A 15,507-nucleotide genomic window follows, 5' to 3' on the forward strand; every position below is an offset into this window, starting at 1 on the left:
ACATGACGCCTTCTTTTTTAAATGTACTGCTTATGAATCTACCAGTTTTTATGTATCAATTGATTGTATTATATATTCTCATTGAACTGATTTCATATGCCTTCCACTATGTATTAGACATCTATTAATGACTACGGCTTTAAGCCGTACAATCATACGACGTCCTAATCAACAAAGAACTACATATGTGTTTATCATTTTATTAGATCTTTAGTTATTTCATTGAACATTTTATATGTACTACCTATGAATCCATTAGTTTTTAGTATCAATTGAATGTAATGTATATTCTCATAGAACTGATATTTTATGCCTTCCACTATGTATTAGACATCTATTAATGACTACGGCTTCAAGCCACCTTCTTTTACTATAGTACAATCAAACAAGTCCTATTCAACAAAGAACTACATATGTTTTTATCAATATATTAGATTTTTAGTTACTTCATGAACATGTTTATAACAAACGTAAATCTTACCTCCCTTATAATCATCAAACACATTTTTGAATATCTTTAACCAGATGCCTGGTAAAATAATAAGGTTTTTGATAATGACTGAGGATGCCTCACAGTAGGAGGCGAAACATGTCTCATCTGAATAATGTTTTAAAGTAAATGCCAACATCTTGTAATGTATTGAATAGGTGGAAATAAACAAAAAATATTATCCTATATACAGTTTATGAAACTTTCAATACGGACGAAAAATGATTTTCATCACACACTCCAGTGCCGTGAGAAAATTTCTGCATCCGTTATATCATTTCTCAGCCATGATTCAACTCCTATTACAATATCTGGTGAATATATATCTATTAAATTACTTAATTCTATTCCTTTCCTTACAATACTTACAACTTACTTACTTACAACAATAACCATATACATCCCATAACCAATATCTTCAAAAAACAAGGTCTAAAAATAGCATACAAAACTACACGCAATAACACCAACATACTATACAATTCCAAATCAGTTAACAACATAAATAAATACAACCACTCAGGAGTCTATCGCCTCAAATGCAACGACTGCCGAGCCAGCTACGTAGGGCTTACTGGTAGGAGTTTTTTAATACGATATAATGAACATGTAAATGCCGTCAAACACAGACACTTCTCAGCTATGGGTCAGCACACTGACGATCAGAAACACAATTTCACGAACATTAATAGTGACATGCAAATCCTCAATATGAATCCAAAAAGTCCCTTGCTCAGTATAGTAGAAGAATTTTACATAAATTTAGACAAATACGTCAATCCGAACTCCAACTTAAATGAAAACATAGACAGAAACAATATTCTTTTTCATGCAGTAATTCCCTTACTAAAAGATTACTACCTTAAAAGAATTAATAAACAAAAATCCATACGTTCAAATCAACCGCTCCAAGACCTCCTCCCCTCCAACCCCACTCCCGTTACTAACACTCCACCCACCCCCCCAAACCTCCCCTCTACCGTCACCAAATACAATCTCAGAGCAACACGCATTAGATCTCAACAGGCAGCTACACAGACGGCACGGTTTCAACACCTAACGTAAGTGAAACGACATACGATTTACTATTACACTTTCATACCACATCATTTTCACACTCATTATTTCTACTTCCAGATACTTTGTTTTCACAACATATATGCTTCTACGATAAAATCAACGTGCACCTTACCAGGACGCATAACATTCAACGCGTTCTTACAAATGTCACCAACTCAACATATTACGGCACACGAAAAGAAGAACATGCTCCATCAATAATATTCAAGACTCTTAATAGCTCTAACAACAGTAGCTGCCCAAAATATCGCCAGACATTACAACCAAATATTACCTGAATTGCAAGCAGATTATACAAATACTTATCTAACCGCAATTATGTATATAGTTATATATTTTTACGGACCCATTATATCGGAACATCATAACTAATCAAATACTGTGTGAAAACTTCGTTAACCCCATTTTACCCCAAACAATGTATATATAGCACCACATATTAATAATGTTAATACAATGTATTTTTAACAAGGTATATATATATATATACCACTGTTTTAGTTATGTGTCCAATATCCAATGCCTATGCTCAACAAAACAAATAATTTTCTAAAAGTCCAACCCTATTCCAAGACATAAAATAAGAACAATAGGCTTTATAAACTGATACTTTAGCATTTAAGATATATGCCAACAAGGTATTGCATACTAATATTTTAATCACAAGTGTCCAAACTAATAATTCTACATTTTCATATGACTGATCAATAATCAATTAATGTATTTTATGAACCAATTTTTAATGTATATTACTGAACTTACTACCATTAATTTACACAAATGTACGTATATCTCATTCCACATTGTACAACCCAAATTAGATAGTGATAACATGAAAAATAGCATGTAATTTCATGGATGATGTATATCAGTTAACTACTTACCTTGACACTGTATGCTGGGAAACTTAGGATTGACACATACAATAGCTCAAATGTACCAAGACATACATACCAACATTTATGATCAGTTGGACTTATTTTAAGTTTTAATCATTATATGTGATGTTTTTGTAAAATAAATCTTTTATGCATGTCAACTGAAGATGACCCCCTAGGGGCCGAAACCGGTCTTGACCATATTTACTAGCTGAATGTGAATAAATTTTGTATTGATAAGGTGGTGACTTATATTTATATTGTTTTTGTAAAGTAATATCTATCAATACGGAAATGAAACTTATAAACAACAGAAGGTCATCTCCATTCGAGACTACAACTTTTAGTTACAAGCAAGTCACATGAGTTTCCTTTTCGTACATCATTTTTAACTTGTTTTTGTTTTTCATCCACTCATATATTCCTTTTTTTCCTCATTACAGATGTTATACACGTTTTATTCGTAGTATTGACGGTCTCACTACACTCCTCAGCATAGTGTTTTCATTTTAACAGTCAGCAAGATCTATTAGACGAGAGGACTTTGTACCTCAATGTGTTTTAACTCACTAATCATGATCACTGTCACTTCATATCATTACGATTTTTAATTTGTTTGTATATTATGTAACCACTGTTTTACTACTGAAGATGGCCTTGAGATTAGGCTGAAACATGTATAGACTTTGCTTCATCTAACAGATGTCTTGACTTGTATTGATAGGAGGATTTTATAAATATTTCTTTTGAAAATGGTAATGGTTAGCACAATTAGCTGCCGTTCTCGGGAGCCTGAATTTGATTCCCGGTACCATACTGCCAGAGACTTATGAATGGCACGAAGGTTGATTTGCAGTAAAAATGGTACATGCAACTGCCCTCTCCTGGGGAGGGGAGGGAATGCCTAAAAAGAGCTGCACCACCTCGGGAGGAGAAAATGAGTTTAGGCCTAATTTAGTTTAGAAATATTCAAGGTTGTTGCTATTAATATTGTAGTCGAGATCATTAACAAAGTGATCGTTTAATATCTCGTAACGTGGGCCAATATAGGTAATTTTTTGTAGAGAAGTAGGTTTAAAACATGATAAAAACAATCCAATCATAATGATTGCCAATATACCTAACATATGATGATGATGATGATGATTATTTTATGTCCCCACTTTTAACGATTTTCGGAGACACAAATGAAAACATATTATGTATTAATTTTTAAAAAATGGAGACAACGATCATACAAACTTAAAAATTATGATAATAAAACGCATTACCGTCACACCTGTAGACATCCATAAATGTGGCAAACTTTCCTGTTATTTATTTTTATTGTTTCCGTCATTGAACTTCTGATACTATCCGGGCACTTGATAGCATTTCTAACCTAAACAACGTAGTCTCTCATATCTCATTTACAGCTTTTTACATAAATCCTGATGTGATAAGTGTAGATAAAAAGCACGAAATATACTTAAAAATAAGGATCTGGCTTTCAACAGCTGCAGTTATCCAAAGAATGCTTCCAGTCACTATGTAATACATTCTAAAGTATAACTCGTAACATATGCTAGTTATCAGCTGGTGGTTTGACAAGCTTTCTACAACACGGCTTTATTCAGAAGGAGTGGCTTCTGCTACATATACACCAAATGGGAATGTCAGAGACCATCACCAGAAACCATTTGGGAATAGATTCTCACTGTTTGGACTCTATACTCGGGAATGGAACTATTTTTTAAAGTTTCAAATAGACGGAACCTCTAATGCTCTCGATGGCAGTGCATAGTTGACGAGATGGCAGTGAAGACGACGTCACAACACGATAATTCAAATGAAAGCAGCGATCAGGTTTACTGTGTGGTAGGCCTACTGCTCAACTGACAAAGACAAATTATTTTGTATTAATTTTGCATAAATATACTATGATACTCTTATCCTTTTTCTGTACGGGTTAAAAGTATGAAGTGAGACAAATCTTTGTAGCGAGTATTTACGACCGCATACCCTTCCTGACATCAACCTCACCAGAGGAATTAATGAGATGAAACAAATGACGTGTTATGAGTAACTAAAACCGACTGTATTTACTTTATATGTAGGCCTAAATGTTGTGTTCACCATTTATTGTCTTTTTACATTTAGAAATACTCCAACCCTATGAAAATAGCCAGTATAACTCAAATACATTCATAAGTTTAAGAATAGTGTAGAATGTTTACATGCATAACTTGTATCTCTTTATATCCTGGAAGTCATGTGTTCACTGTACAAAATTTGATGTTATTGCATATTGGATCCCCCCTTACTTTTTTTTTTTTGGCTGTAAAAGTGAAAAAAAGGGGTCTAATATGTGAGTAAATACAGTAAAGATACTTTAACATTTTAGCTTCAAAACAAGCTTATTTCTGAGAGAAGATATGAAACCCAGTAGTACTTTCTAGGATGTATCTCCAAAGTCTGTTTGCCAATTGTAAGACAACAGTTATTTTACCTTTTCCACGGATTTCACTGACCACACTGTCCGCAGCTTTGCTGCTTTTCCCATCTCCATGGCGTCCTCCACCCAAATCATTCACCACAACAGATGCTCCTCGTTCAGCAAACAGCAATGCATAAGCCCTCCCCAGTCCTAAAATCAGAAATTTATTAAATTAGAATGAGCAAATATAATTTGTAAATTCCTAGGGGGAAAAAAGTTTTATGAGTAATTATAACCACTGATTCCTATTCGTAGCATTAATTTCTATCCAGTTGTGGTGGTGCTCAGTTCAATCTGTTGAAGTACCTTGAAAAGTATGTTTGAAATAGGTGACTATCCAACATCCTTCAGGTTGGATGCAGTGTTTAAAGTAATTTTTGTTGTGTATTCACTTTGTATGTATGTATGTATGTATGTATGTATGTATGTATGTATGTTTTTCAGCACTGTATATCTCCAACAGGTTAGCTGGTGTAGGCCTATATGTTATTTACACTGCCTGGCAAAAAACAGTTAAGCACCCAGAAGGAGTGATCCAATATTAGCCCGTTTTGGTATACATGCAAACCACTGATGTGTGAATAAATGATTAGATTTACAATGATCTAACGTGTAGAATGCCCACCAGAGTGCATTCGTGATGGCACTGTCCTGTTGTTGATAAGTTGTTACCAGTCAACTGCTGTGAATCAGACAGTTAAGCAAGACTTGCAGAGAGGACTACGTACGGATGAAGCACCCGCGATGCCTTGCAGGCGCGTTAAGACAGCCTATCCACCAACTGACAGCATTTGACAGAGGCCGCATTATGGGACTGCACGACGCAGGTTGGTCGTATCGTGCAATTGCCTGGCATGTGGGCCATTCAGATGTCACAGTGGCCAGATGCTAGACTCCATGGGTACATGAGGGCACCCAATCACGTCATGCAGGTTCGGGTCGACCAAGAAACACCACCCAGAGGGAGGACCATCATATGGTGCGCCAAGCATTGCGGGATTCCATAACTTTGGCACCCGCCATCTGCGAACATGTACTGGAGACTCTACAACATCCTGCGAGTTCCGGCACAGTTTCTCAACGACTCACATCCGTCGGATTGGGGTACTAATGCCCCATGCGTCGGTTGCCATTGACACCAGAACACCAACGCCTGCATTTGGAGTGGTGCCTTGCCCGGGAGGCATGGACAGAGGACGACTGCGTCACATCATGTTCAGTGATGAGTCCTGCTTCTCCATAACCTCTGATGACCATTGTGTGCGGTTTTGGTGGCATTGAGGTCAGAGGACAGATCCTGCCCTTATTGTGGAAAGACACATGAGCAAAATCCCTGGCATCAGGGTGTCGGAAGCCATAGCAAATGCGTTCAGGTCACCTGTGCTTCAGCAGACTTTGACAGCACAGCGATGCGCCACATATATTCTGCGTCTGCACGTCCTACCCCTTATGGCACAGCACCCTGGGACAGTGTTCAAACAAGATAATGCATGTCCACACACAGCACGTGTGTCTATGGACTGTCTAGAGCATGTTGAGGTCCTCCTGTGGCCAGCAAGATCCCCGGACCTCTCCATCATTGAACATGTGTGGGATGACATTAGAAGGAGAGACTGTCCCAGTAACAACCAGCGAGATATGAAGGGACAGCTGCAACAACTGTGGACGAACTTGCCTCAAGAGAGGATCCAAAGGCTGTCCGACACCAATTCGAACTGCATAAAGGCATGCATTGCAGCCAAGTGGGGCAGGGAGGGAGTGACCCTAATGACCTGGCGCCAACATTGCACCTGTGACTGCCAACGGCCTTGTCTCTTCACCCCATATTGTAATCAGATCATTAAAGGCACATGGTCTTTCAGCATATGTAGTTTCACTCACTTTCAACCACTCCTTCTGGGTGCTTAACTTCTTTTTGTCAGGCAGTGTATGTCAAATGATGCTAGTGCTGAGTTGTCAGGGATCTCGTATATTTAATTTTCTGTACAAGCTAATTAAAGTTTATTAAAAAAAGAATTAAATATGGATGAAAGAGCAAACAGAGCTAATAAACAAGGAGTGCAAAATGAAACAAGTGGATAGAGTATGGGACAGAATTAATAAAATTAACAAGGGAGGGAAAAGGGTTAGCAAACCAAATATAGCGGACGATCAATGATTTGATTATTTTTGGGAGCTGTTAGGTGGTGAAGACAATTGGAAAAAGGTAGAATGGAAATGACAGGAGGGCAAAATCTAGAGGTTCACATCCAGGAACTGGATAAAGAGATCTCGAGGGATGAAGTGATGAGGCTGCTGAGCAATCTTAAGAGTAAATCAGCGGGAGGATGTAATGGTATAAGTAACGTTTTTGGAAGGAAATAGGTAAACACGATCAGATAGTAGATAGCATAGTTAAACTTTTCAACAAGATTTTCGAAGGAGGGAACTACCCAAAAGAATGGGAAGTTGGTGTAGTATGCCCTATTTTCAAAAAGAAAGGACACAGAAATCTACCAAAGAATTATAGAGGAATAACACTGCTAGACTCGTTGAGTAAGTTGTACACAGGGGTACTGGCGAATAGGCTAAGTGATTGGGCTGAGACACAGTCGATCTTGTCAATCTACCAAGAGGGTTTAGGAGACGACGCAGAACAACAGATAGCATAATGACCGTCAAGATGATCATAGAAAAATATCTGGATAGGAAAGGGGGTAAAGTGTACCTAGCTGCAATAGACTTTGCGAAAGCATTTGATACGGTTAGTAGAAGAGCTTTATTAGAAAAATTAGGGAAAGTGGGGGTATCTAGGAAAATGATCAAAGCGATTGAAGCTATAAATAGGAAGGTATATTGTAGGGTTAGATTGGAGGATAATCGGTTGAGCAGCCAAATAGAATGTAAGGTAGGTCTGAAACACGGCTGTAAATTATCGCCCATATTATTGCTCCTGTTCATTAATGACATCCTCCAGGGCCACGGTAGAGATAGCTGGGCGGTGCCAGCGGTAAATGGGTTAGAGGTACCAGGCTTAATATTTGCCAATGATGTGATCCTACAAGCCCTGACAGGGGGAGGCTTACAGAAAAGCCTCAACATGGTTGAGGAGTTTGCAAGGAAATGGTCCCTGAGAATCAATGGAAGTAAGTTGAAGGTGATGGTAGTAAGTAAAAGTAAGAGAAGGAAGAATGAAAGGATATGGGTGGTACAGGGAGAAAAGATTGAAGAGGTAAACAAACTAGAATATCTGGGGGTAATTATAAACAGGAGAGGAGACTGGAATGACCAAGTGAGGACAGCGAAATGGAAGGGAGTCGTAGCACTTTCGGTGGTCAACATCCTAGAATCAAAAATCCCTGGTATAAATTACAGCCTGAAGAGACTGGTTTTTAAAACGCTGGTGCTAGGCAGAGTACTGTACGGGGCGGAACTATGGGGTTTAGAGGACAAAAAAGACATGTTGAAACAGATTATATCCAGATTCAGTAAAATAATAATGCAATTACCACAATGCACGGCTAGTGGCGGGGCATTACTAATGTGTATCGAAGCTGATTGTGTCAAAAGAGTACTAAAATATTGGATGAGACTTAAAATAGGAGAAGGGGGTGCTGTTTTACAAGCAGTGTATCTCCAACAGTCGAAACATATGTATAAGGGGTGTTGGCTTACGAAAGTTAAAGAGTATTTGAATAGGATTGGTATGGGGTATATCTGGAAGACAGTGTGGCATGGGAAAGAGAGCTGTAGACAGAGAGATAGTAGGGAGAGTTAAAGACATTCTAAGGCAGCACTTGATAGAGGAAGGTAGGGAGAAGTGTTCCCTTAGCCTGTATAATGAAATTGACAAAGAAGCAAGAATAAGCATTACCAATGTAAACAGAGCAGAGAGAAGAGGAATGGTATGGTGGTTATTGGGGATGCACAAAAATAAGGGATGGACAAGAAGGGCTGATAAGTCACGGTGTTTACTATGTGAGAAAGTATCAAATGACCTGGACTTGGTGAAAGAATGTGTTGCTCTAGATAAAGTGAGAAATAAATTGTTGAATCCAGAGGAGCAAGCCATGCTTAAGCAGGGGATGAACGAAAAATTATTAAATGGGTAGTGAAGGAATGGACCAGGACTGGTAACTTAAATAAATACTTATGTGCTGCAAAAAAATTATGTGTGGGCAAAATAGAAGAAGGAACTGGTCAATGCTGCTCTTAAGTAATGAGACAGGGTTTAGGAGACTTCAAGTTGGAAGTAGTTAGTATATAACTCAGCAAACTATAGAAGTGTGTGCAGCGAAATGGAACAATAGAGGATGTCTAAGAGCAAGCAAATGGGTCCAACCATATTGAACAGGGTTCAAGGACAGTGCCTGCTTGCTAAGATGTCTGAGTGTGAGGAGGAAGTGAATGGACAAATGTTGCTGACACTAAGGATGGGGGCAGGTCATGTACCCCTCTAGAGTGCCAATATGTTTTATTTACTTTAATGTTTTTTTCCGCCGAAAGGCATTTTTTATATATATACATTCATGTTGCCGTTCTGCCAAGGTCTCCGATAAGGAGCGAATCATTTCTCTTTTTTATCAGTTCTATATACTGTATATTGGGTTAGATGTAAATTAGGAATCATATTTAGTAGGAGGTGGTAAGAAGAATAGTTTTTTTTTTTTTTTTTATGGGTATGGTGAACATGTATCTGGGCGAAAGCCTGCTATGTTCAGTGGTTAAATAAATAAATAAATAAATAAATAAATAAATAAATAAATAAATAAATAAATAAATAAAGTTACTTAAGGCAAGTGCAAGTGTGTACTAAACAACTCCAAACCAGCCAAATTCATGACCAAAGTAATCAGACAAAATAAAGAATTTAACACACAGACATGCTGAGAGGCCAATTTTTAGGTGATGGTGGTAATTTCTAATAATTCACAGATAAAAATGTATTTATGATACTATCATTTGGGAATCCTGTTTTTCAAATAGGGAAAGCTTTATGTAATAATAATGTTGTTGGTTTTACATACCACTAATTATATTTAAATAAATTATTAACAGTTCCATCTTTTCAATACATTTTATGCAATGTGAGTTACATTACAAGTTATTTATAAAAATGATACCAGTTTTGGCCTAGGTCATGGTCATCAACAACCAATAACTCAAATTATACAAAAGCTACAAATAGTCCGAAAAACAATGTACAAATATAATAATGTTAGATAAAACAAATGTGAATTAAAAGTTAAGCAGGTTTTGGTTACTATAGTCTAACCTTGCAAAGTTAAAACTGAAAATGACAAATGGTCACAATGATATTGATATGGTAAAAACCTTTTAGCCGTGCACGTAATATATTAAACATTAAAATAAGGCTCAAAGTAGCCGTTGAAAACATTTCTGGTGAAATGTTCTTGATAGAGAAGGATCTTAAACTTGTGTTACATTTATAATAAAGTTCTAATGACCAAATGACATTGTATGGAAAAGTGTCAAAGAAGATTCAGTTGTGCACATGATGTAAATATAGCACACACCTAAAAAGCCTTACATCTGATCTGTTTTTGACAAGCTCTATTGGTGAAAAATATCTAATTCCCTCCATGGGAACTAGAATTTTCCATTCGGAATTGGTAGGCGGGCAATAATTCCATTGTGGAGTTTTATCTCCCGCATGCAGTTATCAGACTGTGCCTCTTATAATGGGCTTCTGGTAAGTTCCCCTGGTCGGTAGATGCAGAGTGGGTTGTTGTCCCATATGCTCTGTACTCTGACCGGCCAACCGAGCAGAGGAAAGGTGGCCACGGCTCTACCGTGGCTCTACGCCTCTGCATTCGGGAGACGGGCCTGGGGCACAGTGCCGGACTTCACGCCTGGTCCCACCTGTCGGCCGTCCTGAGAATGGTTTTCTGTGGTTTTCCATTCTTCTGCACTAAGGCGAATGCCAGGACAGTTTGTAGTATAGGCCACGGCCGACTACCCTATCACCTTCTCCGCACATCTCCTTCACCGTAACAAATCTCCTGGCCTGAGAGACGGCGTCACCGTCTAAGAGGCCCGCCTCCCCCTTCAGGGGAGGAATGAAAACGTTTAGTTAGTTCACCTGCATACACCCAGCGTCAGTGGGTAGGGTCTGACACATGCCACTCTGATGAGTCTAGTGTCAAACCTAAGACGAAACGCTGGTTAATAGAGCAAAAGCCTGAAAAGCCTTACATCTGATCTGTTTTTGACAAGCTCTATTGGTGAAAAATATCTAATTCCCTCCATGGGAACTAGAATTTTCCATTCGGAATTGGTAGGCGGGCAATAATTCCATTGTGGAGTTTTATCTCCCGCATGCAGTTATCAGACTGTGCCTCTTATAATGGGCTTCTGGTAAGTTCCCCTGGTCGGTAGATGCAGAGTGGGTTGTTGTCCCATATGCTCTGTACTCTGACCGGCCAACCGAGCAGAGGAAAGGTGGCCACGGCTCTACCGTGGCTCTACGCCTCTGCATTCGGGAGACGGGCCTGGGGCACAGTGCCGGACTTCACGCCTGGTCCCACCTGTCGGCCGTCCTGAGAATGGTTTTCTGTGGTTTTCCATTCTTCTGCACTAAGGCGAATGCCGGGACAGTTTGTAGTATAGGCCACGGCCGACTACCCTATCACCTTCTCCGCACATCTCCTTCACCGTAACAAATCTCCTGGCCTGAGAGACGGCGTCACCATCTAAGAGGCCCGCCTCCCCCTTCAGGGGAGGAATGAAAACGTTTAGTTAGTTCACCTGCATACACCCCAGCGTCAGTGGGTAGGGTCTGACACATGCCACTCTGATGAGTCTAGTGTCAAACCTAAGACGAAACGCTGGTTAATAGAGCAAAAGCCTGAAAAGCCTTACATCTGATCTGTTTTTGACAAGCTCTATTGGTGAAAAATATCTAATTCCCTCCATGGGAACTAGAATTTTCCATTCGCAATGCTTAGCAGGCAATAATTCCATTGTGGAGTTTTATCTCCCGTATGCAGTTATCAGACTGTGCCTCATATAATGGGCTTCTGATAAGTTCACCTGCATACACCCCAGCGTCAGTGGATAGGGTCTGGCACATGCCACTCTGATGAGTCTAGTGTCAGACGTAAGACGAATCGCTGGTTAATAGTGCAAACGCCTGAAAAGCCTTACATCTGATCTGTTGGTGAAATGTTCTCAATAGAGAAAGATCTTAAACTTGTGTTACATTTATAATAAAGTTCTAATGACCAAATGACACTGTATGGAAAAATGTCATAGAAGATTCAGTTGTGCACATGAGGTAAATAAAGTCGAATGCAGTACAACAATGCCGTTAGATAAGTTACACAGAAATTCTTCATGCAGTGGGTGAATATCGCGCTTGAAGATCAGATTAGTTTTCGAAGTCCTAGGTGGTAAAGACCCACAGTTCAATGTGGAGCAAGTTTGACCTAATGAATAATAAAAGCCAAAATTAGTGCGAGGACTTCTAAGAAACACAGGGTGAATGATAGCATAAGTAATATGTGTGACTCACCTTGCACAGTGGTGTGAAGAGCGTGGCTAGTAGGACGTGACTGATATGGAGAGTAGGTATGAATGAGAAGTACACAGGAAGGCGGGGTAGGACGAAAGGAGGGAGCAGGGAAGGGAGAGGGGAGGAAGGAGGGGCCGAGTGGTGAGGGAATAGGGGGGGTTGTTGTGGGAAGGCACCATGAATGGAACAAAAGATCGAGCTCTGATTTGTTGGCTTAACTTTTCTTATTATGTTAATGAGAAGATCAAATAAAATATTGGGTTTCTCCAAAATGTCGTTAAGATTATAGTTTGAATTGAAATACTAGTCTAAATGTATGAAACAGTTTTCCGTTATGTTTAGAAGAGGTCCTTTATTTATTATCTCAAGGATTTCCATATCCTGTACTATGTCGGTAAAAGTATGATTATAGTCATGCACGTGTTGCCCGACTGCCGAGAATTTGTTGTGTCTCAAGGCATTTACATGTTCCGAGTACCTTACGTTGAAACTTCTCCCAGTCTGTCACACATACAAAAAATCACAATTATTACATTTAATTCTGTAAACTCCCGATTTTGAGAAAATGTTACGCTTGTTCACTGATGAGAAATTATGTAAGATTTCCGCGTTCTTGTTAGATTTGAAACCTATTTTTATAATGTGTTTCTTAAAGATATTGGTAACTTTATAAATGTCTTTATTTAAAGTGAAAATAGAATATAAGGAGAAGTTAGGTTTTTCTTTCTTTAATGTCATCAAAGGGTGATGTTTGTATTTGTTAACTAACTGATGTACCCGTGCTTCGCTAGGGATTCTCAGAAAAACTGTCTTTGTGGTTTTCCTAACTACAGTTAACTTAGGCCATTAAAAAACGTCAGTAGGAATGTAGGGATTAAAAGCAATGTTATCATATAAAATACTCGCTCAAATGAAAAACCACACATTTTCTCACCTTTAACGATGCCGATCTAACAGTCCAAAGTTCCAGTGCTGGAAAGACCAGGCCACAGACAGCCATGAACACTCCTCTGCCATTGTTCCATTAAACATACACACTGCTCATTCCTTTCAGTGCCTCAGGGTAGGGATTGAATAGCTCGAATGCTATGATGAACCAGTTTGTTACGTACCAGTAGTATCAGAAAATTTATGAACCAAAGGAATGGCACACTTAATAAAAAAGTTATCTAACTCCCCAGCTACTTCCCGCCAATATTCAGGCAGGCTCGGTACAACCAGGAGAGTTGGCCGTGCGGTTAGGGGCACGCAGCTGTGATTTTGCATCCGAGATGTAGTGGGCTCGAAAACCACTGTCGACAGCCCTGAAGATGGTTTTCCATGGTCTCCCATTTTCACATCAGGCAAATGCTGGGGCTGTACCGTAATTAACCCCAGAGCCATTTCCTTTCCTCTCCTAGCCCTTTCCTTTCCTCTCCTAGCCCTTTCCTATCCCATCGTCGCCATAATACCTATCTGCGCCGGTTCGACGTAAAGCAAATTTTTTAAAAAATACTCTGTATACAGCAGTAATCCCATCTATCGGATATGACTGGCAACAGAAGACACAAAGCACATCACAACAAACAATGGTCAATGTAATGTTATTGTTGTTCATTGTTAGGAGCTTTCTGTACAGTTAGTTTTCTTTCGATTCTGTGATAGTAGGGCGTCGTATGATATTATTTATAGCATAAACTGTAGTTCCTTATTCCCCGACTTTACATAACGATTTTCATTAAATTCTGTTTACCCATTTTCTCGTGACTTGGTGCTGATATGGATTTAGCAACAAAATTCCAAATTCATGAGTCTCTCTTATCATAGCCGGTACGGTAAAAATGTATAAGACATAAATGATCGGAAATTTAATACTATATAACTTTACTAATTTAGTATTTGTCGATAGGACCACTAATAACACAAATATTTGAGAATTATATTTTAGGCCTTCTCCTAAACTATCATTCCACTCAGCGTGAATAAAATTATTTATGGCTTAGATTGTAGCGACTTATTTCCCGACTTTGTATACCGATTTTCATTATGATAGGACCACTAATAACATAAAACTTTGAGAATTTAAATTTAGGCCTTCCCCTACACTACCATCTCTTGCAGTGTGAATAGGATTATTTATGGCCTAGATTGTAGCGACTTATTTTCCAACTTTTCATACCGATTTTCATTAAGATAGGACCACTAATAACATAAATATATGAGAATTAAATTTTAGACCTTCCCCTAAACTACTATTCTCTCAGCGTGAAAAAAAAAAATTTATGGCCTAGATTGTAGTGACCTATTCCCGTACACTACATACCGATTTTCGTTAAATTCTCTTCAGCCGTTTTCTCGTGATGCGTGTACACACATACATACATACATACAGACAGACAGAAATTACGGAAAATTAAAAACTGCATTTCCTTGCTACTATGGACACGACCGGTACAGAAATACCATCCTTTTTAAATTCTGAGCAATGTACAGACAAAACTCTCAGTTTATATATATATATTATTCTTTCTATGAAGAAGCTATTGAAACTGTTGAATTTTGCGATTGTGCGAATAGTATTCAGTTTATTTTTTAGGTCTTTTTTAGACCTAGGCACATTGAAGGCTCGGTAGACCAAGCTATTGTAAGTTGCTCGTTTGTGAGCCTGAGGGTATATAGAGTCTTGGTGGATAGTATTAGCTGTTTGAGTGGGTTTTCTGAAAATCTTGTAAGTTAAAACGGTTGGGTGTCTGACATGGTTAAATCTAAAAAATTTCATTTTTGATCATTTTCGGATTTAAGCGTGAACTTGATGTGTGGATCAATGTTGTTGAGGCCGAGAAGAGTGAAAGCTGCGTCTCTTGTTTTTCATCCATGATTACTAAAGAATTGTCTACGTATCTTGCCCAAAAGAGAATATTGGTGAAATTTTTGTTGCCAATTTTAGTATACTCTAAAAAATCTAGGTAAACCTCCGCCAAGATGCCCAAGGCTGGCGAACACATTGCCAAACCGTCTTGTTGGTAGACGATGTTGTCAAAAGTAAAGAAGTTATTGTTTACAACTAATTTCAAAATGTACATGAAATCCT

General features: G+C 38.6%; 1 protein-coding gene across 1 annotated transcript in view; it reads right to left on the minus strand.

Moving 5' to 3' along the window:
• Mfe2 (peroxisomal Multifunctional enzyme type 2) overlaps positions 1-15,507 on the minus strand; it is a 206,971-nt gene that overhangs the window by 169,611 nt on the left and 21,853 nt on the right. Inside the window, exon 3 of the mRNA XM_067151756.2 lies at positions 4,937-5,074. Coding sequence (XP_067007857.2) covers positions 4,937-5,074 — 138 coding nt within the window. The remainder of the gene's footprint in view (positions 1-4,936; positions 5,075-15,507) is intronic.

Source organism: Anabrus simplex, chromosome 7 (genome assembly GCF_040414725.1).
Source record: "Anabrus simplex isolate iqAnaSimp1 chromosome 7, ASM4041472v1, whole genome shotgun sequence".
Lineage (NCBI taxonomy): Eukaryota > Metazoa > Arthropoda > Insecta > Orthoptera > Tettigoniidae > Anabrus > Anabrus simplex.